This window comes from Myxine glutinosa, chromosome 8 (assembly GCF_964187855.1).
Source record: "Myxine glutinosa chromosome 8, kmMyxGlut1.1, whole genome shotgun sequence".
Taxonomy (NCBI): domain Eukaryota; kingdom Metazoa; phylum Chordata; class Myxini; order Myxiniformes; family Myxinidae; genus Myxine; species Myxine glutinosa.
Genome location: NC_136268.1, coordinates 144,447,465 through 144,469,636, shown reverse-complemented (window position 1 = coordinate 144,469,636; position 22,172 = coordinate 144,447,465). Strand labels below are relative to the sequence as shown.

General features: G+C 43.1%; 1 protein-coding gene across 1 annotated transcript in view; it reads left to right on the top strand.

Moving 5' to 3' along the window:
• The window catches only part of DYNC2H1 (dynein cytoplasmic 2 heavy chain 1), a 235,102-nt gene that overhangs the window by 165,253 nt on the left and 47,677 nt on the right, over positions 1-22,172 (top strand). The window contains exons 39-45 of the mRNA XM_078784009.1: positions 2,803-3,051; positions 3,169-3,277; positions 8,275-8,388; positions 8,638-8,780; positions 14,350-14,416; positions 16,553-16,719; positions 20,941-21,078. Of these exons, the coding sequence (XP_078640135.1) occupies positions 2,803-3,051; positions 3,169-3,277; positions 8,275-8,388; positions 8,638-8,780; positions 14,350-14,416; positions 16,553-16,719; positions 20,941-21,078 (987 nt within the window). The remainder of the gene's footprint in view (positions 1-2,802; positions 3,052-3,168; positions 3,278-8,274; positions 8,389-8,637; positions 8,781-14,349; positions 14,417-16,552; positions 16,720-20,940; positions 21,079-22,172) is intronic.

The window sequence follows — 22,172 nt, the reverse complement described above, 5'->3', positions numbered from 1 at the left end:
TGATTCTGCAACTGGACCTGACGGCATCAGCCCATGTGTCCTAAAATCCTGTTCTTCCGCTCTTTCACTCCCTCTCTCTGTTCTCTTCACCCTCTCTTTTGCTCAAGGTCATCTGCCATCTGCTTGGAAATCAGCCAACATCACCGCTTTACACAAAAAATGTGCAAAAACAGATCCTAACAACTACAGACCAATCAGCCTTCTCCCAATTATCAGCAAAGTCATGGAATCCATCATTGCTTCGGATATGAAATCTTTCCTCTTCTCCAATGGCTTGATCTCTGATCATCAATTTGATTTCAGACCAGGTCACTCTACTCTGGACATGCTGCTTCTGCTTTCTCAACAATGGATGGAGGTCCTCAATGCCAAACAGGAAATTAGAGCTGTCTCCCTCGACATATCACTTGCCTTCGATTCGGTCTGGCACCCCGCTCTGCTCACCAAACTTCCTTTCGTATCCATGGAAATCTCCACACATGGCTGGCGGACTTCCTCTCTAGTCGTAGTCAACGTGTGGCCCTGAATGGGTTTCTCTCATCTCCTCTTCCTGTTCAGGCTGGAGTTCCCCAAGGCAGTGTTCTGGGCCCTGTGCTTTTTCTGGTCTTCATCAATGATCTCTCCGACTCTCTTGAAAATCCTCTCTATCTCTTTGCTGATGACTCCACTCTCTGCCGCTCCATTCCTCATCCCTCAGATCGGCAGTCTGCAGCCTCCTCACTCTCTGCAGACCTGGACAAAATCACAGACTGGGCAAACAAGTGGAACATGTCTTTCAATCCTGACAAATCTCACACTCTTACGATGTCTCTCCGAAAAGACCGACTGGACAACCCTCCCATCCACTTTCTGAATAATCCTCTCCAAGACGTTCTGTCACTCAAGCTTTTGGGTCTCACTATCTGCCATGATCTTTCCTGGGAAAACCACGTTTCAAATCTGGCCTCCAAAGCCAGTCGCCGACTGGGCATCCTCCGTCGTGTGATGTCCTTCCTTGGCACACCTGAGCTCCTCACCACATACAAGGCTTTCATCTGCAGCTCAATGGAATACTGCTCTCCCCTCTGGGCTGGTGCTCCTGCCTCACACCTAGCTCGTCTTCACGCTGTTGAAACCAAAGCGGTCAGAATCATTGGAATCTCCCGTGATGAAGCTACCTCCGAGGGCCTTTCACTTACTCACCGCAGGCAGGCTGGTGGTCTTTCTGTCTTCTACCGACTCCTCTCCGGCCTTGCTCCTCCAGCTCTCTCTGGGCTCTGTCCCCCAAATATTCCTACAGGTCGCACAAGATCTGCCTGCAACCCTCTTATGGTTAAACTGCCAAAATCAAGACTCTCTGCTCACCTTCACTCCTTCATTCCTCTTTTCTCCCGCCTTTGGAACAAACTCCCTCACTCTTTTCAATCCTACTCCTCCCTCCAGGTCTTTAAAACAGCGGTTCACCACCATCTCTTATCTTCCCCCATCCAAAACCTTGATCTTTTCTACCCCTGCTAATTTCACCCCAAATCCACTTTTTTGAAATACCAACTTATTTCTTGGACGTCCTTGGTGTCCTTGTGTTTATACCTCTCCCTACCCCCCTCCCCCCCTTCCCATGCCATCTCCCCCCCAAGCCCTCTCCCTCCCACACATTCCCGATGTCCCTGCTCTCAAATGTTGTGTTTATGTGCTTCCCGATCTCTCCCATCTTGTCTACCGCTCCCCTTTTTATATACTTTGTTTGTTTGTCTTTTTGATTTGTTTGTGTGATAAATGTTAGCTCTTTCACGAGCCTCGATTATGTATACAAAAAATAATAATAATAATCCTCTCCAAGAAGTTCTGTCACTCAAGATTTTGGGTCTCACTATCTGCCATGATCTTTCCTGGGAAAACCACATTTCTAAGCTGGCCTCCAAAGCCAGTCGCCGACTGGGCATCCTCCGTCGTGCGAAGTCCTTCCTTGGCACTTCTGAGCTCCTCACCACTTACAAAGCTTTCATCCGCAGCTCAATGGAATACTGCTCTCCCCTCCTAGCTGGTACACCTGCCTCACACCCAGCTCGGCTACACTCTGTTGAAACCAAAGCATTCAGAATCATTGGAATCTCCCACGATGAAGCTGATTCTGAGGGCCTTTCACTTACTCACCGCAAGCAGGTTAGTGGTCTTTCTGTCTTCTACCGACTCCTCTCCGGCCTAGCTCCCCCTGCTCTGTCTATGTAAGTGGTGCCACGGATATTCCTAGATGTGCTCTGTCCCCCAACGATTCCTAAAATAAGCACAAGATCTGCCAGCAACCCTTTTCTGGTGAAACTGCCAAAATCAAGACTCTCTGCTCACCTTCACTCTTTCATTCCTCTTTTCTCCTGCCTCTGGAACAAACTCTCTCACTCTCTTCAATCCCACTCCTCCCTCCAGGTCTTTAAAACGGCTGTTCACCACAATCTCTTATCTTCCCACATCCAAAACCTTGATCTTTTCTACGCCCGTTAATACACCCCAAATCCACCTCTTTCAATTTCCGACTTCTTTCCTGAAATTCCTTGTCGTGTCCATTTGCTTTATACCATGTAACTCCCCTCTCCATCCCCACCCCCCCCCCCCCCTCCAGCCCTCTCCCTTCCACAGATCTACCGATGTCCCTGCTCTCTACTGTTGTTGTGCTTCCCTCTCTCTCTCCCCCCCTCTTGTCTCCCACCCCATCCATTATATGTTTTATGTATGTTTATGTTTTTTATGTGTTGGCTCTTGCACGAGGCCCGACTAAAAAATTAAAAGTTTCCTTATTTTTATGGCATGCATGCGTACTCCTCTCAGGCCCTACTGCAGTTTTGCCGAGAGCATTGGGAAGCCCATCTGCTGCTCGTTCCAGAGACGCTGGACCTTATTTCAAGACTGGACCGTGTCCTTGGCCTTCCTGGAGGCTCACTGATTCTTGCAGGCCGGTGCGGTATTGGACGCCGGACGTGTGCCGCTCTTGCTGCCCATATGCAGGGTGCCTACCTCACTTCACCTCGTCTTGGCCGAGGTTATAGCCTGAAGAACTTCTCGAACGACCTCAAACAGGTAGCTCCCTTTACCTATGGTTTAATTTTCATTCCGTGATCAGCTTGAAGTCCATTCAGCATAATGGGAATGTTACACTTGTGTGTAATAATAGAGGTGGCGATGCCGATGCTGCAGGTGATGCAACAGGCGGGAATTGAAGGACAGCAGTCGGTCTTGATCCTTGAGGATTTCCAACTCCTGCAGCCGGATTTTCTGGAGATGATTAATGGCATTCTTTCATCCGGTGAGAGAAAACAGACCAAGTACTTGACCATTTCACTTAACATCAGTGAAGTAAGCCCCTCTTTTAAGATGGTTTAAACTCATGATACTGTGATGTTTTCGAATTTATTATGGCGGAAAATCACATCCAAGAAGAAAGTGTTTTTGGAAGTTGGGTTCTCCTGTTTAGTGATCTATCTAAGAACTCAGTTCATGATGAAGGGATTCCAGCTCTAAATCCCAAATTAGTTGGTCAAAGGTCAAAGTCTGTCATAGGTCTATAACCTGATAACGGCTGAAGTTATCTAATTCAAACTTGGTACAGGTACATACATACTTGTATATTGTTACTGTCGCGGTTAAGATGTTATTTTTGACCGAGCGGTTGGTATGACCGCGACCTAACAGTTCCCCCGATTCTTCCCCAACTCACCCGATTCACCCCAAACTTTGGCCGTATCGCACCGCAGCTGCCCAATCTGGAAAACTCTAAAACGACCGAATGCAAAGAGGAAAAGGAATAAGACGAGAAGACGTACAGAAGAGTAATGGGATTTATTATTTACACATATAATCAAGAAGGAGCAGTCACGATTATGTACAGGGACACGAGACGCAGGTGACACAGTGAATTCCTTATACAAGCTTAATTACCTACCCAGGACAGAACAAACAAAGACGACTCACACGGGGAATTGCAGAGTGGATTGGCTGGAAGGAGGTGTGTGGCTGGAGGGGGAGGACGGCACGGAGCTGGCTGGAGCTTGATCCCGCACGGGACGTCGGGCTGGACCTCGACGGCCGCTGATGCCACCGATCCTGTCGTGTGCGCGGGATCACGGGTCGGATCACGGGTCGGATCACGGTCAGAGCCGACGCGCTGGTGGGGGGTCTGGCGTGACGGGTTCTCTCCTCTCTCTTTTGTTTGTCCAACCACTCTTTCTCCAACGCAACCACTCAACGCAACCACTGAACGCAACCACTGAACGCAATGGCTGACCACCCCTGACGACCAACTCAGCTCTTGTCATGGACCTCTCTACGCGCTCTTGCTCTGACGACCCAGCTCTTTCCGTTGTACTCGTCTCTCCTCTGTAAAAGCTCATCTGCCTTGGACCTCCTCTCGTCTCAACGGCTTGGGCTCCCTTTCGTCTGCCGGTAAAAGCTCATCTCCTTTGGACACGCCCTGCCTTGGGTTATATAGGCCCCGCCCCTCAACCTTTGCGAACCTCCCCGATCGCTCTTCCTCCGCCCTCTCTAGCCAAACCCCTGTCTCATGGTTGGTCGAGTGGGGCTGGCTCACTCCTCCCCTCTATGACGAGGTGGAGACACGCCTTTCTTCTCCGACCCTGCCTCGTGGTCAATGGCGGTAATTGGAGCGGAGGTAGTTTCTAATCGACGAAAAGGGGGAATGGAGGTTTTGGGAATGGGAATGAAGGGAATCTATCTCTTTCACTTGGTGCAATGGAGTACTTCTATTAATGGGAGACACAGCCTTACCCTAAAACACAAAATAAGATATAACTATTGAACAGGGGTATTCTATGATTGGCTGTGGTGTGGATGCTTTATGGACTAATTATGGGATGCCCTTTGATCTTTACACAGCTCCGGAGGCAGGAGGCGCAGAATAACCAATAATAATAATTCACACAATCAAAAAAATATACAGTCCTCATATCCGCAACAATATATATATATATATTGTTGCGGTTTTGAGAACCCACACGTGTAAATATGACATCATTAAAAGGTTAAAGGTTGCACCCAATAGGTAGGCCACAAGCAACACGTAGGCCACCATAAGACTTCAGTTATTTCATTAGTATGTGTATAGGTAAGGCCGTCTTTCCAATAGTTGAATCTGCATTGTGTCAATCAAATAAGAAGTAGGCCCATTCCGTCCATTTTGCAAAGCCTCCCTCTCCAAGTGATGCCATTACGCGCCCTCCAGTCTGCCCATGGCTCTCCCAAATTGTTACGCGCCTCTGCCAGCAGCGTTCGCAGCCTCGCTGGGCTTCTGTCCAAACGCCGCCATAAGCCACGAGGTAAAACCGGAAAAGGGGGCGGAGCGCCAGGAAGATGGTGTGGCCACGTCACCCAGCCGTCAAAGGCGGAGCCGGTAAGCCCTCACCAGCCAACCAGGGCTGAAGTGACATCGCCGACAGGCATGGCTTTGGGGCTCGCGGAGTGATCGCTTGGTTGGCTTATATCAGCGCAAACGCAAAGCCCTTTCAGAGGACTTGGAGAACTGCGTCATACGATTGGCATTGTAAAGGACTTACTGGGAAACGCGCGTTGCAAGATGACTTGGAGAACTGCGTCATACGATTGGCATTGTAAAGGACTTGCTGGGAAACTTGCATTGTTAAACAGGACTTATCGGGAGAGCGCACCTTTGTGAAGAGATATACGGCGCGCTTGATGAGAGAACTGTCCAAGACGGCCTCGTACGATTGGCGTTGTAAAGGACTGGTTGGAAACGCGCTGTGCGAAAGGACCGTGGAGAGAGGGGGCGTTTGGCACGAGTGTGCATTTATTACATATGCCATAGGACACCAGCTTCCCCCCGTTATATAACTTGTCCGGTCGCGTTCCACTACACGCGGAGAGCTGCTGCCGTTTTCCATCTGCTGCACGGTACGAGTCAAGGACCGGACGAGGTGGACGCCATCGCCGGACCCTCTACCTGTTCCATCGACCATCTACAATCCCCGTGTGAGTGTGTATGTTTGTCCTGGGTTCTAAGAGTAAGACTGTCTAAGGCTGCCCTGTGTTCTGCTTCTTCCTCTTCCTGTCTTGTATATTTCTTTCGTTTCCTCTTTTTCTTTCTTGTAAATTGTTAATAAACCAATCTTTGCTCTTCCTATTTCCTGGGTTTCCACTTATTCGATCGCATCCATCTTTTCTCTCATTGGGTAAACGTGGCGCGATTAGAAACCGCTCAGAATCGGGTTTAGTCCCTGTTAACGGCCCGAATCGCGGCTCGCTTCGCTCGGCGTATCCACTAACGCCGTGATTCGGGTGAGAGTTATTTCCCTGCTTCGCGGTCGGTGTTCGTAATTCGGTATTTGGGACTAAATTGACCAATAACCCTACCTAATACCGACCGGAAGGAGCGTATAACTTCCAGGACTCGGGTCGGCCAGATAAAAGGACAAGGGGATTAACCCCCCCTTGATAAGGGGAGAGCCGACGGCCGAGATCCTTAACAATATATATATACACACACCTGTGCCAAGTTGTACCAATAATAATGATGTAAAGATTAACTGATTAGATTTTAGGGTCAAAGTCTGTAATAGGTCTATAACTTGAGAATGGCTGAAGTGATCTAATTCAAACTTGTAACATATATGTATAATGATGTAAAGATTAACTGATTAGATTTTGGGGTCCCGAGGTCAAAGGCCAAAGGTCAGAGGTCATGTCAAGTAAAAATGTGATAACTTGAGAACAGCTGAATGGATTTAAATCAAACTTGGTACAAGTATTATAATGATGTAATAATGTGGGTGGAGGCATATCGGTCGACCTCGTGACGTTGAAGAGTGTTGTTCTAGTTTTACTTTGTTAGTGATTGCTATTATTCATTAATTTTGTGACTCAGACGATCTATTGTGCTGATAACAAATTTTAAAATGCAAATTAACCATCATAATCTGCCTGTCCACGTCTGCTTTGTTCATTTACACAGGAACAGTCTGGGAAATTACGAATAGCAAGAATCGACCGAGGATGTGATGGAAGTGTTTTTAGAGAAGTTCCAATTAAGAATAGAGAAAACTGCAGAGGAATGCAGAGAGAATATGAGGCTCTGGGGCAAAATAATATGCATCCAAGTGTTTTGTGGGAGTTTGTGGAGCTGGTAAGCGAGATGTTAACGGATATCTTTAATAGCTCACTGGGCTCAGGACAGGTACCAAAGGATTGGAGAGCAGCAAATGTAACACCGTTATTGAATAAAAAGATCCATAAGAATTGGGAAACTATACATCTGCTCGCTTAACTTGTAGGGAAGATGTTGGAGACTTTAATTCGGGATTAGATGAGTAGACATAAACATATGAATGAATGAATGATCGTTTTAAGGCCATTTTCCCCGCTAGAGCGGGGGTTAGCCTTGCGGGTCCCATGACAATCATGGTTCCCTGTTTGAGGCAATGTTTTTTTATGGCCGGATGCCCTTCCTGACGCCAACCCTTGGTCACGCTCTTATGATGCGCAGGGATACGGTGTACCTATTCTAAACCGGGGTACACACCGTGATCATTCATCCCAGCCAACTTGTACTCAATTTGCCGACCTCGGAAGGATGACAGGCTGAGTCAACCCCCCTGGCGTTAATTCAGCGATCGACCGGGATTCGAACTCAGGATCCGAGGATCCCAAGCCGGCACCCTAACCGCTAAGCCAACACCAGGAGACATAAATATATTCAACCTAATTAAAGGATGTCAACACGGATTTATTAAAGGGAGATCATATTTATCAAATTTATTGGACTGCTATGAAGCAGTTTCTCATTGGATGGATTTGTTAAGGGTGCTGGATGTAGCATATCTGGCCTTTCAGAAAGCATTTGATAAGGTAGCACACAGAAGGTGTTAGCTATAGGTGGGGTTGTATGGTGTGGTTGGTAGAGTAGCCAAGTGGACTTGTGATGGGAAGCAAAGAGCGGCTGTGAGTGTGCGAATGTCTGGCTGAGAAGTCTTAAGTAGTGGAGTGCTTCAGGGATCGGTAATGGAACCATTATTTTCCATAATTTGCATCAATAATTTGGACAGTGGGGTTAACATCGGCTTTCCAAATTTGCAGATTTCACAAAGCTTGGAGGTGGAGTAGATTGCTGAGAGGAGGGTGTTTGTAATTTTATTTTTTGTATACATACGCTCAGCTCGTGAAAGAGCTAATGCAAGAGTTATTGATGTAGCATAGGCTTTATGAGCCAAAGGTTGACCTCTTGCGTCTGTTCCTTGTGTATCGTGACCTCATTGATGAATCACTCGGTTGGTGCAGGTGAGGTCCTGGGCTTGTATACTGCTGAGGAGCTGGATCCACTGATATCTCCTCTTCGTGAACAGGCAGCAAGGGACGGCTTCTCTGGACCACTCACGTCGTACTTTGCCACACGTAAGTGGCACCTCCAACAGTCTCTTTCATGAACCAAATTTGTACCTATTAGCATGGCAGTGCAATGATACTGGATTCATCTCAAATGTTTCCTGAATTCACAGCATTTCACCCTCATATGATAAGGTAATCAGATTGTCAGCATTTTGAGCAATATGTGCGATTGTGAAGTAGCCAATGTTATGGCTAGAGAGCACATGCTGTAATTCGATGGCAAAAATAACTTGGTATGCACGACCGCATTCCTAGGTGTGCAATGGAACCTGCATGTGGTCATAGTGATGGATTACGAGCATCCTGAGTTCGCTGTGCGTCTGGACTCCAATCCAGCGCTCAGGAAGTGCTGCTCCATTCTTTGGCTCGAGAGCTGGTCCCAACACAGCATGTCGCAAGTGAGAAATGGACGAGGCTTTACATAGCACCAATTAACTCAACAGCTCACCCATGGGTTGGTTGTGATTTCTCTCTCTATGATGGAAAGATCCAATCTTTAAATGGAACCATTATATAAAATACTTTCTTTCCAGTATTTTCCTTCTCATTGTTTATTTACTTATTATTTTTATTTTCCGAGTTCATACAGTTTTTTTCTTCTTTTGTATCATTTACATAATAATATTTTTATAGGCATCATTCTATTTGTTCTTGGGCTGTATAAAAAGGCTAAATTTGATATTTTTGCTAGGCTTGTGGTTTAGAGTTGGACCGTGTTTTTTTGCGGACTTTCTTTTTTGTCCTTGATTGTTTCAAACTTTCCTTGTCACGGTTTAGGTCTGCGTTTAAGGCAAAATATGTCCTTCCCATGTTCTCATCAGAAAGTTATTGGAGAGGGGTAGTTGAAATGGACATCCTTCTGACATTTAAATTTCACAGCTTTTAGGTGGTTTATAAGATAATATAAACTCTACTAGCAGGGACCATTGGAGTGTAAAATGTGACTTCAAGTCCTCAAGCTTCTTCCCCTTCCTCCACTGCCAAACCCAAGTCCTCAACTCCCCATGCCCAACCCCATCTCCTGCACCTCCCTCCCAGCTCTCTGCTCCCCCAAACGATCTGTCCTCCCCTCTCTGTTTCTTCTTCAAATCCTCAAAGTCCGCAACCACCCCTCCCAACCGCAGGTCCTCAACCCTCCCCTGCTGAAAGCCTCAACCCCCTCCTACTCTTCCAACACTCTGATGTTGTTATCAATGACATCATCATTAACATATCTTATTCCCCATGAAGAGTACTTGACAATGAGCCATGTTCCAATTTTTTTCCATGAGCTGTTTCAGAGATAGAGAGGTGCAACCTTCTTTTTTTTTCCAAGATGGCGCCTGTACCATGTGACCTATGATGTCATAATTATAATTTTAAAAAATTCTGCAGTAGGAGGCGTTCCTATGGTACAAATTTCTTGTCCATCGGACCAGCAGTTGCAGAGAAAAACTAGACCGAAAGTCTAACAGCGGCATGGCCGTGCTTGTAAAATGTTATAAACCACAAACACACATGATTAGCTTTTCAAACAGTCGCTAATGCTTTTTGTAACATTAAACAAAGAAATTTGGAGGAATCCCGACACCCATGGGGTAAGTTTTACTTGCAGAACTGAGCAAAGATGTACTGTAATCTATATACCCCCATAAGGGTTGGAGGTGTGCTCATTTACCAAGCATTTGCCAAGTCAGCCGTTCCTCTACTTCGTGTCAATGGGACCAACGGTTGCCGAGAAGCCAGCCGTTCCTTAAGGGTTTTGAATGGAGTGCTTGCTCGAATACTTAAACCAAATGGCGATCTCTCCACAAGAAACTTGGTAAATGAACACACCCAATGTTCTTGAGACCCGACCATAGATCGACTGTAATCTACATACCCCAAAGAGGAATGACCCTTCCTGCTGCTCCCGTAGTGAGCGGGTGTAGGCCTACGAGTAAATTAAAATGTCGGTCGGTGGAGTCAGCCGTCGTATTGACATCATAGACATAATGACGTAACGGACACAAAACTGCCACTACTTTAATATGTAGAAGATGATATATTTTAACTTCCAGTATGTTTGCAGTCACTATGAAGGGATTTGTGTTACAATTAGATTTACTATAATATTAACGTTACGTTATCATTACTTCGAAAATGATATTACTATAAAAAATCCGAGGATAATTCCTTAATTCCGTGGTTATTAATATTAGTGCCGAACACCGCTTATATCATTGATTCATGAACCATACACCACTTCAATCCATTAACTTTGTATTCATGACATTGGGATTAAAGTGTTATGGTTATATTTACTATATTATTGTTATTATTACGAAAACGATACTACTGAAATGATACACTACTCTATTAAGAAACCTGGGCTTAATTTGTCAGAAACGGTCCGAAGATGAGGCATGCGGCCTAAGGCCTATACGTACTGTATTGTTGGAAGAGGCGTAACGCTGATGCTTTCGATATGTGAAGGTCATTTTAACAATCGGTTTGTTTGTGTTCCACACTAAATGAAAAACGTGAAGGTAGAGCATGGCGATTGTGATATATGACAGGTTCGACGATATGTTCGGCATGAACGGCATATAGATCAAAATGGCGGTGTGTGGAGTCGGCCGCCGTACGCCGTAATGACATCAGACGTAATCACATCACCCTGTCATGTGACCAGATTATCAGCTCTGATTGGTATACGTTTGAGAGGAGATATATACCTACATACATACGTACATACATACATACATACGGATGGGCAAACACTGTTCCAGACGGCTTTCCCCGATGGGCTACTCCGTAAAAATTATACAGGAGGAGGCGCTCCTGTTGTACAAATTTCGTGTTCATCGGACTAACAGTTGCAGAGGAATTTTTTTTTCATGCTGATCAGATCAAGCGTTGTACTTGTTGAATTATGACATCATAATGAAGGCACAGATGATATCATCCGGGCAATTCCACGAGAAATGGTCCGCAGAGGTCAAATTTTAAATTTGACTGAAAAAGTTCATGGTATGTACCAAATGAAAGCTGAAAACATGTACTTTCAGATAATAAATATCAAGATCACCGAGTTAGCTTGCTCTGTTGGCTTACATCACTCATTGCAATTAATGAAGTCATTCTACTGAAAAGCGCAGTAAAATTGGCCCTCGATAATGCAAAGAACTATTAATTCATTCATTCTCTCAATTCATTGGTATGAAGTCAACAAATGCTATCCATCAGAAGCTACCTGTATGAAGATTATTTCAAAACCAATTGAAAAAATATGAGTTGTCCTTCTATGCTTTAAAATTAAAACTCAAATTAGGAGTTAGATGTCACTCCGTGACGTGTCACTCCATAACGAAAATTAGACATTTGGTTACTTTTCTCTTTAACTGGTGGATGAAAAACCAAATAAATCCAGGGTCATTAAGAACTTATACCACCCAATCATTGTACAGTATAATTTTTTTTTTTTTTAATCTGCAGAAAATAAATTAAAAAGAAAACTTGTCACTCCGTAACGTTACAGAGTGACTCATTCTGTCAAACAATTGATAACAGCCTGAAAAAGGTGAGTTCCTTGAGGAATTGTTCAAGATTCAATTATCCTGGAATTTCTTTGCCACATCTCACGGTAAGGGTGCTGTTGATGGGATAGGAGGTGAGGTAAAGAGGAGAGTTTGGTTGGCAAATCTGGCTGGGGATCCTGTATCTGATGCAGAATCCTTCTTCCGCGTAGCAGCGGCACAGTGCAAAAAGATCGAAGTTTTATTCATCGCAGCAGGAGACATTGATAAGTGCCAGTCGCAATTGGACGAGCGCTGGCAGTTAGTGACGTCACTTCCGAAAACACACCAAACACATTGTGTGAAACCTGTGAGGAAATATGTTGTGAGCGCCTCTATGTACTCAACAGCGGAACAATTTGAATTGGTGAGTCTTCACCCCGAGTGCCATGTATCATCCTTGGAATGTCAAAATACTGCTAGTCCAGCACCTGCTGAGCGCCCCAGGTCAGACAGTCAACCCCAAGTGCACCCTGGTGACTTTGTGACTGTGCAGTATGTCACAAAAAAATCTAAGAAGTTGTTTGTTGGCCAGGTGACTCAGATAGTAGATGATGGTTGTTTGGAAGTATCATTTTTACGAAAAGCAGGCCTATCTGACTTGGCATATACATTCCCAGAGGTGGAAGATAAATCCTGGATCGATTCCAACCAAGTCGTCAGATTCCTTCTTCAGCCATCCCTCGACCATCGCAATCATTATGTATTTGCTGAATGTCCTTTGGGAAAGGGAACCTTTTGCAGGGCAGTCATGTGAAGTTTTGTGATGTGGCCAACTGATTAATTCCAAACTTTGTTTTGTTTCTGGTCATCCACTCGTAAATTGTTCTCAATTTCTTTAGTCTATTTCTTGACTTTTTTTATATGTTTATTGGATATTTTCTCAGTTCAGATTTTTATTTTTATTATTTGTCTAAATTGTTAGATGTTGAAACGCCAGCACAAGTCAGCTGGGTTCAGAATGAAAGTCTGGCGTAATCTAGAAATGATTTGTTGCTTTCGGAGAAATCTCAAAATTGACTCGTCACTCCCTAACGGGATTTATCGTCGCTCCGTAACGGGACTATTGTAATTATTTCAGAGCAATTAGGTCTTGTCTGGAATTTTGAAACCCCTGTACTGAAGGCACAACTATTAGTGTATCTTCCCATGATTTCATTACAATTTTATAACTATTGTGAGAGCAGAGTTTTCAATAAATGTTGTTATTGTTTAATAAATGACAAAAGACAGTGTCACTCCGTAACACAGTTTTTGAATGTTAATTACTTGTCAATGGTCCAACTTACAGGAACTCCATTAATATCTCTGTAAAGTGCAACTCTTCCTTTACAATATGATATATAGAGAGTAGGTACTAGTGGCTTTATCACGATGCTAGAGCAATCAAAGTTCACAAAAATGACTCAGTGTCACTCCGTAACGTCGTGGAATTGCCCATCATCAACATATCTTATTCCCCATGGGGAGTAGTTGACAATGATCCAGGTCTCCATTTTTTCCATGAAGTGGTTTCAGAGATATAGAGGTGCGAAGTTTTTCCAAGATGGCGCCTGTACCACATGACCTATGACGTCATAATTATGAGTAAAAATAATTCTACAGGCGGAGGTGCTCCTACGGTAAAACTTCGTGTCAATGGGACCAGCAGTTGCCGAGAAAATGAATTTTAAAAATGCAGACACGCCACACGTACGCACGCGATCGAATGCCTAACCCTGCTTTTCGCTTCGCGGATGTAGGGTAAAAATAGCAAAGTAAGGTAAATGTGTAAATGTAAAAAAACAACATATAAGGTTATTCTCAATGGAAAAGGTAATGTGCACCCGGAACTCCTCGGATCTTTACAAAAACCTTTATAATGAAATAGGTCTTATGGTCCCTGTTTGAGTAGTTTCAGTCAGATAGACAGGAAGAGAAACAAAAACAAACAAACAGAATACGCAGATTATTATATTAGATTTGAAATGTTTTATTGTATTTTACGTGAATATTTAAGTTAATTTCCTCTGCCACCAAAAGTGGATGAAAGTTGTGTTTTCACCAATGTCTGTTTGTCTGTCCGTCCATTTCTTTGTGAACAAGATATCTCAAAAAGTTGTGGACGGATTCGGACGAAATTTGGCAGAGATGTAGCGAATGTGACAACGACAAAATTATTAGATTTTGGTGAAGATCCGGATCCGGATCCAACTGGTAGAATTTTTTAAGTGATGCTTCACCATTTAGTGATATGGCCAACGAGGCAGACGTATGCTCTCTACTGAGTGCCGTTCTCGTTTTGACTTGTAGTTACACTGTTGATCATCAAAGTGTAGCTTAATTTGCAAAGAGCACAGAAAGAGATGAAATAATACAAAAAAGAAATCGAAGAAATTATAAAAGCTGGACTATTTAGCCAACAGTACATAATATTCTCACTGTATTATAGATTCCTGGAATGATATTGAAGATGAATGAGGAAAATGAGTGGGATGAAAAGGGAAGAAGCATCATGGGTAAGAACCTGTCTCTTTGATTACTCTTCGAGCATTGGATGTGTGCAAAAGTATTTATATTAATAATGATGAAGCAATATCATCGTCATCATGGTGAATATGAATCATAGTCATCATCATCATCCTCATTGTTAGAAATAACATGAACCCCTTTCCCAAATGGTGACGTCATTGTCATCACAACATACAGATGTGCATAATTGTGTGTGCAGAAACCTAGTAAGCTGGTATTAGAGATGGGTTTTGATGGGTGATGAACTGTGCTTGGTTTCCGCCACACTTAGCACTTTGCATTCAGGGCAAAGAGTTCAATTTTCATCTCGTCAGACCAGACTACAGAATCTTTTGCCTCATGCTCACAGAGCCTTTCATTTCCCGTGCCGTTTAGCAAAGTCCAGGTGTGCTGTCATGTGCCTTTTTCTCAGGAGTGGCTTCCGTCTGGCCACTCTCCCATAAAGCCTAGATTTGTGTAATGCTGCAGAGACTGTTGTCCTTCCCGAACTCTGTAGTTCAGTCAGAGTGTTCATTGGATTCTTTGTCACTTCCCTGACGAAGGTTCTTTTTTCCCTGTTGCTCAGTTTGTTTGGATGGTCAGCTCCAGGAAGAGTCTGTGAAATATCATATTATTTCAATTTCCCAATTATGGAGCTCACTGCGGTCTTGGGAACTTTCAACAGTCTAGAAATTGCTTTATACCCTTCCCCAGTCTATGCCTCCTCACAATTATATCTCAGAATTTCTACGGACAGTTCCTTGGACTTCACGGTAGAGTTTCTGCTCTGACATGCACTGTCAACTGTGGGACCTTATAAGGTGTGTTTCTTTCTAAATCATGTCCAATCAATTGAATTGACCACAGGTGGACTTCAATCAAGTTGAAGAGACATTTCAAGGATGGTTAAAGCAAATTGGATGTACCTGAGCTCAATTTGGAAGGTCATCACAAAGGGGTTGAATACTTCTTGACTCGAGACATTTCGGCTTTTCATTTTTAATTAATTTGTTAAAATGCAAAAAATATATTCCACTTTGAGATTATTGGATGTTATGTGTAGATCAGTGAGAAAAAAAATCTCAATTTAATCCTTTTTAAATTCAGGCTGTAACGCAACAAAATGTGAAAAAGTCAAGGGGTGTGAATACTTTCTGAGGGTGCTGAATGCACAGTTCCAAGTGACTAATTGAGGCCGTGGTCTCGCTCACTACAAGGCCAATGAGCTCAACTAGCTTTCCTATTCGACCTTTAACACAATCTCAAAAGTTGTCTAATTTAACTTTAACTTTTTTCGTCTAATTTATCCAAAAATTGATTGTATACCTTGATTGTTGAACATATCCAAGGTAGTTGCTGCTGGTTCTGAGGGTGCTTTTTGCCTGCACCTAGATCTACTGTAATCTATACCATTCATTCTTATTCTTCTTTAATGGCAACAATTGTGTCCCACGTTATTGTGCGGTTCACCATGGGAAGGTTGGCCCAAATCTTTCACCAAATGAATGCACCGTAACCACCAATATTGTAATCACCGCTGTGAGGATGAGGTAACATGGGGTGAGGAAAGCGTGTGATAAAGACACCGCACCATAATCACCAGTGTTGTAATCACCTCGTTGCCGTGACCAATCCACTCGGGAATAGAAAAAGGACACACCCAATTGGTCAGTGCCGCGACCAATCGATTAGTGAATATTGCTGACATAGCTACAGCCACACAAGCTCTATTTACTATATAAATGTTTTTCTAATCCATCAGTGGGTCGCACTCCATAGCTTGTTTTTTGAAACAGGACACAGAGAGAAATACCCCGGTGTGGCTCGGCATTGATAAATGCTATTTTTCGTTCCTTAATCAAATCCCTAACTCCCTGTCATTGTTGACCATTGATCTTTCAACCACCACGTTTGATATAGTTGCTATACTCTTTGACCTTTGCCCAACACGATGTAAACCTTCCCTCCACTCACATTTGACCATCGATCTTAGATCCAATCCCTTTGATACCTATTCCAGAGATGCTGCACCAGCTTGTCGCCATGACCTAGTGAGACACCCCTGATAAATCGGCCAAAATGGGGCTTCTTTATTCTTTTTTATTCTAACGTATTTTTCTAATTTTTGTGCTGCTCACGTGAAGGTGGCGCCGATTTTCAGAAGACCTTCTTGCAGATCCACGAGTCGTGCCAATCAGGAGGCAGTGGAAAACCTCCTCCACCACGACGTTTCCTACAATTCCTGAGGACTTTCTGCAAGATTCTCACTGACAAAAGGAAACAGCTTTTTCAGCGACAAGCCCATCTCAAGGTGATATATTGGATCTGTGTTTATCAAACTTCAACACTTCTCATGGGGTTTCAGCTTACCTGTGAGCAGATTTTATTGTTGCGAATGAATGATAAATTAGGCCGAATGAAACCAAACGTAGTGCCATTATTTTGATTCCTTCTTCTGTTTTGTTTTGTTACCTTCGCAAAAGCGGAAGGTTATGTTTTGATCGCTGTGTATTTATTTGTATGTCTGTGTGTGTGTGTGTGTGTATGTTATTCGCATAACTCAAAAAGTATTCAACCGAATTGCATGAAATTTGGTGGGATGATTGGTTATTATACGGGACACATTTGATTAGATTTTGGGAGCAATCGGGTCAAAGGTCAAGGTCAAGGTCACGAAAAGGTCAAAATCGTATTTTTACCATAGCGCGGTCAATTTTTATCCAATTGGCATGCAACTAATGCCAAAATGTTCAGAATTCAATGCCCGATCTTGTGATATACGACATGACCCAGTGAAGACATTACCCTTGTTAGCGGTTGGGGGTCAAAGTTCAGGGGGGTCACGACCTTGCAAAATGTGCGTTTTTTGTCATAACTCGGTCAATTCTTATCCGATTTGCATGAAATCAGCACCAAACTGTTCACTGTTCTGTTCCCTACACTCCCATGCCAAGTACAGAACAGTAGCTGCGGCGAAGGTATGCGCTCTACCGAGTGCCCGTTCTAGTTACCTTCGCAAAAGCGGAAGGTTATGTTTTGATCGCTGTGTATTTATTTGTATGTCTGTGTGTGTGTGTGTGTGTATGTTATTCGCATAACTCAAAAAGTATTCAACCGAATTGCATGAAATTTGGTGGGATGATTGGTTATTATACGGGACACATTTGATTAGATTTTGGGAGCAATCGGGTCAAAGGTCAAGGTCAAGGTCACGAAAAGGTCAAAATCGTATTTTTACCATAGCGCGGTCAATTTTTATCCAATTGGCATGCAACTAATGCCAAAATGTTCAGAATTCAATGCCCGATCTTGTGATATACGACATGACCCAGTGAAGACATTACCCTTGTTAGCGGTTGGGGGTCAAAGGTCAGGGGGGTCACGACCTTGCAAAATGTGCGTTTTTTGTCATAACTCGGTCAATTCTTATCCGATTTGCATGAAATCAGCACCAAACTGTTCACTGTTCTGTTCCCTACACTCCCATGCCAAGTACAGAACAGTAGCTGCGGCGAAGGTATGCGCTCTACCGAGTGCCCGTTCTAGTTTTGTTTGTTTCACCACTCCCGGCCATTTGCTTGAGACTTTATTTTGTCATAATGTTGTAATAGTGAAACGATAGCAATGTTGAATTGAATTTTTAAAGACAATACAGAATGTCTGTTATTCTAACTATGCACATACTTTTTCATTCATAAGGAAAATCTGTCTCACATTGCAATTTGTAATTTTAAAACTTCTTTATTTTGAGAAATTATAGATTTTTGTTTTCGCAAGACCTGACTTCAATGCACCATAATGTCAACCTCTATATTTGCAGTAACCATGTTATTACGGTGACGTTAAGTTTAATACATTTATTCTCCTGGTGAAAAAGTTTGATATCGCATTGTTTTTAAAAAAAGTAGAATTCAGAAATGTTTACACTTTTGTTGTTGTTCTTTAACGGCCACTATTATCGCACCTTGTGGGGTCGGCGGTGGGAAGTTTGGCCCATATCTTTCACGAACCGGCCTGGCCAAGCCTGACGTTCACCTAGTTAGGGCAGGAATTTGGAATTTGGGCATGGTGCCAGCGATACTTGCCTACTCTTTGTGAAAGACACCATAGGATCTTTAACATCCACCGACCCACGCTGGCAGATGGGACTCCGAGTTCAACGTCCATCCGAGGGACGGCACACACATTGATGAATCACCCTGTGTGTGAAACACTGAACTGACAGTTTATAGCTGCGTCGGGATTCGAACCCAGTCTAGACAGCTCAGAGACGAGTGTGTGTTCCTCTAGGTCTAGGCCATCCTGTCAGCCAAATGTTTGCACTATTGAGATGAAATCTACTGTGCATGTGCAGTTTGTTAACTTGCTCTCGGATTCTACAGTCAGAGGATGTTTATTTGCTACATATGCACTTGAAGAGTGGGTATGAGCGAAATTGAGAAAATTGAAGGAGTAAAGGGAGAGAGCCGCGTTTTAAGAGAATGTGAGAATGAAAACTAGTTTGTGAAGTGATTGGATGTAGGAGTATGGAGGGGATTGGGCAAGTTTTGCACATCTGTGGAGTGGTGTTGGAAAGTCAAATGCTGCCATTTTGCTCACTAATTACAATGTAATAGCATCTTATATCTTTAGGTGGACACGAATATGTATGAAAAAAGAATGACCATGTCCCTGTCTGTGCCTGCCCCACTGTTCTCCCTCAACCCTACCCTGCCCTCCCTCGTGAATTTTAGTAGATAAACTAATACATTGAAATAATGTGGTGTTGCTATACAGCGCAGGCATGACGGGCCAAGTGGCCTCCTCCTGTATCAACTTTTCTTGTATATGTCCTTGTCAAATTTTCAAAGCTGATCACGCTAGGACATTTCACTGAATTGCCAACTTTATTTGGAATGCCAACTTTATTTCTCCATTGCTACCATTTTATGACCTTCCTGTTTTTTATGATTTCCTTACTTCAGCCATTGTCTATGATATAATCAGGCCTTCATAATATTAATCAATTATTTGTGGCGAAAGTGTCATCGCAAGGCTAATTGAAAATATAGCAATGTTTTTGGAGTTTTTTTCATCCTTGTCTGTGTAGTTATTTTATGAACCAGATATCTTTACCATCAAAGCAAGAAAGCGACATGATGGTTTTGTGCAGTGGCGGAGGTTATGTTTTCACCCCTGCCCGTCTGTCTGTCTGTTTGTTTGTCAGTGAACAGGATACCTCAAAAAGTTGTCGACAGATTCGGACGAAATTTTGTCGACAGGTTGGCGGTGAGGCAAGGATGAAATGATTATATTTTGGTGAAGATCTGAATATGGATTCTCGAATTTTTTAATGATTCTTCACCACTGAGTGATAGGGCTAACAAGGATATATAGCACAATATCTCAAAAAGTTATGGACGGATTTGGATGAAACTTCGTGGATGAGTTGGTTAGATAACAAGAACAAGCCAATTAGACTTTGGATGTCTAGATCCAGATCTGGCTTATTAGTTGGATACAAAACGTAAACAATTCAGCCTGGCAAAGGTATGTGCTCTACCAAGTGTCGTTCTAGTTTTGCTGAAGTTCTGCAAAACCAATATTCAAATCCACTTTTCGTCTTTTAGACATTACTCTCCAAGTTTGTTTGCACTTCTTTTTGATGATTTGCAGCCTAACTATAAATTGAATGAACTAACAACGGTACCCACCCTACGTGCGGGGCTTCAATTGGGAGGCCCAAATGAAAAGGCAAAATATCAGAAATTGAAGGCTTTTTATTTTAAACGATTTATATAAACATCCGTTGAATCATATCACACGCAAATCATCAAAATCTAAACAGTACATGGCGCCAATTTTGAAAAAAGATTGAATTCTGCAAAACGGAAGCGGCCGCTACACGTCTTTCTCAGTCGCACGTTTATGTGTGAAGAGTGCACGCCGAATCTGTAACACGGAAGCGGCCGCTACACCTGTTTCTCAGTCGCTTTTGCACACGCTGCCGTGTTACTTCGGAGCCGCACGTTTATATAGGAAGAGTTCGTCAGGAGTCGATCTACTCTCTCCTGGTACGTAGAATTTCAACAAAAGCCACATCACTGTTCATATCGGTAAATATTATTCAATCGTGTTTGGAAAAATTGGAAAACTTGGGAGATTGGAAAAACAATATAGCCTATTTTACTCCAAGGGGTCCCAGGATTACCCACCCAAAATATCGTTGCGATCGGTTCAGCCGTTTTTGCGGTACCTTCGAACGAACGGACAGACATTTGGTGAATTATAGTAAGATCATTTAAATAATTAGGTGCCAGTGTTTATATATATATATATTATTCATAAAAAAATATATATTCTGCAGTGCCCAAGGCTGATCATGGAGGAGCTTGTGCATACACCACATGCGGGATGAGGACATTAGCAGGCAATGGATGAATAAACATAGTACTGTGTATGGCATATGAACTGGGATCTCAGCAATGTGTTCACGTTGGAGTACCAAACAGGCCAACGTTTATGGGACTTTCCTGACACTTGTCACATGCAGGCGGGCCTGCAAAAGCTGATGGAGGCACGGAGCCTTGTTGACACACTGAAGAGCCGTGCAGCTGAGCAGAGCGAGTTGCTGGCAAAGAAACAAGGCGAGGCTGACTCAGCCCTTCAAGGAATTACAATGGCTATGCAGGTATGTGATGGTATATGATGCTGCACCACATCAAGCTGTTTTTTTTTTTTTGACATATAATACACCTTATTCAGAAGAGCAGGTCTTGTATGCCTGTATCAGTGTATCATAGCTTAATTTCTGTATGGATTAAATGGAAAGTTCACCAACCTGCTTCATTCAGTCTTTTTAATTTTCCAGTACATTCTTTGGTAAGGGTGAATATCATCATTTCACAACATTTTAGAACAGTCTGCATGACCACATAAAGGGGATGATAGTGAGAGCTATTGCCACTCGAGATGTTCAACCATCCTTCCCCACAACGCGAGTCTTTAACATGCCACGAGACTGTACCATATTCACAAGAACAATTATTATACGCTTTGTGATATACCAGTCATGCCTCTGCTTTTGGCTAATAATCTGACTTACCTCGGACATTCATTTAGTGCAAAATACTGCTTTCCTGTTTTGCAAACCCATAGCACTCATCGCAGTTTCTTTATGGCAGGAGCCTAATTGGTCATGGGTTATGAGTGTCAACCGTATAGAACAAACAAGAAGAAAAAGACATAAAATGTCCTAGCCCCCATGGTTTTTAGTAATTTTGCTGTGCAGAGTTAAAGGCCGTCAGTCAGCCATCTTTGGTTGGATTACAAAACAAAATCTTCTTCATATGTATACTCTAATGTGTTATCTTTGTACCAAGTTTGAACAAAATTGGTCCATGCATGTCAAATAAATGGTTGGGGATATGTTTCAGTAACAAAGTCACCGCCAGTCGGCCATCTTGGATCTGACCTCGAAAAAAAATGACGTGCATATGTAAACCATCATTCTTTATCTGTGTGCAAAGTTTGAACAAGATTGGTAAATGTATGTCCGAAAAATTGTTGAGGACATGTTCAATATCGGGTATTTACAACTAAAATGGCCGCCAGTCTACCTGTTGGCCATCTTTGATCAGATCCCAGAATAAAGCGAGGTGCACGTGTATACCATCATGTACCATGCTTGTGCCATCATGTACCATCATGTACCATGATTATTTATCCAGTCTTTTATAATAAACAATGTACTGAATGAGCTGCGCTCCAACGCGAGTCGAAAGA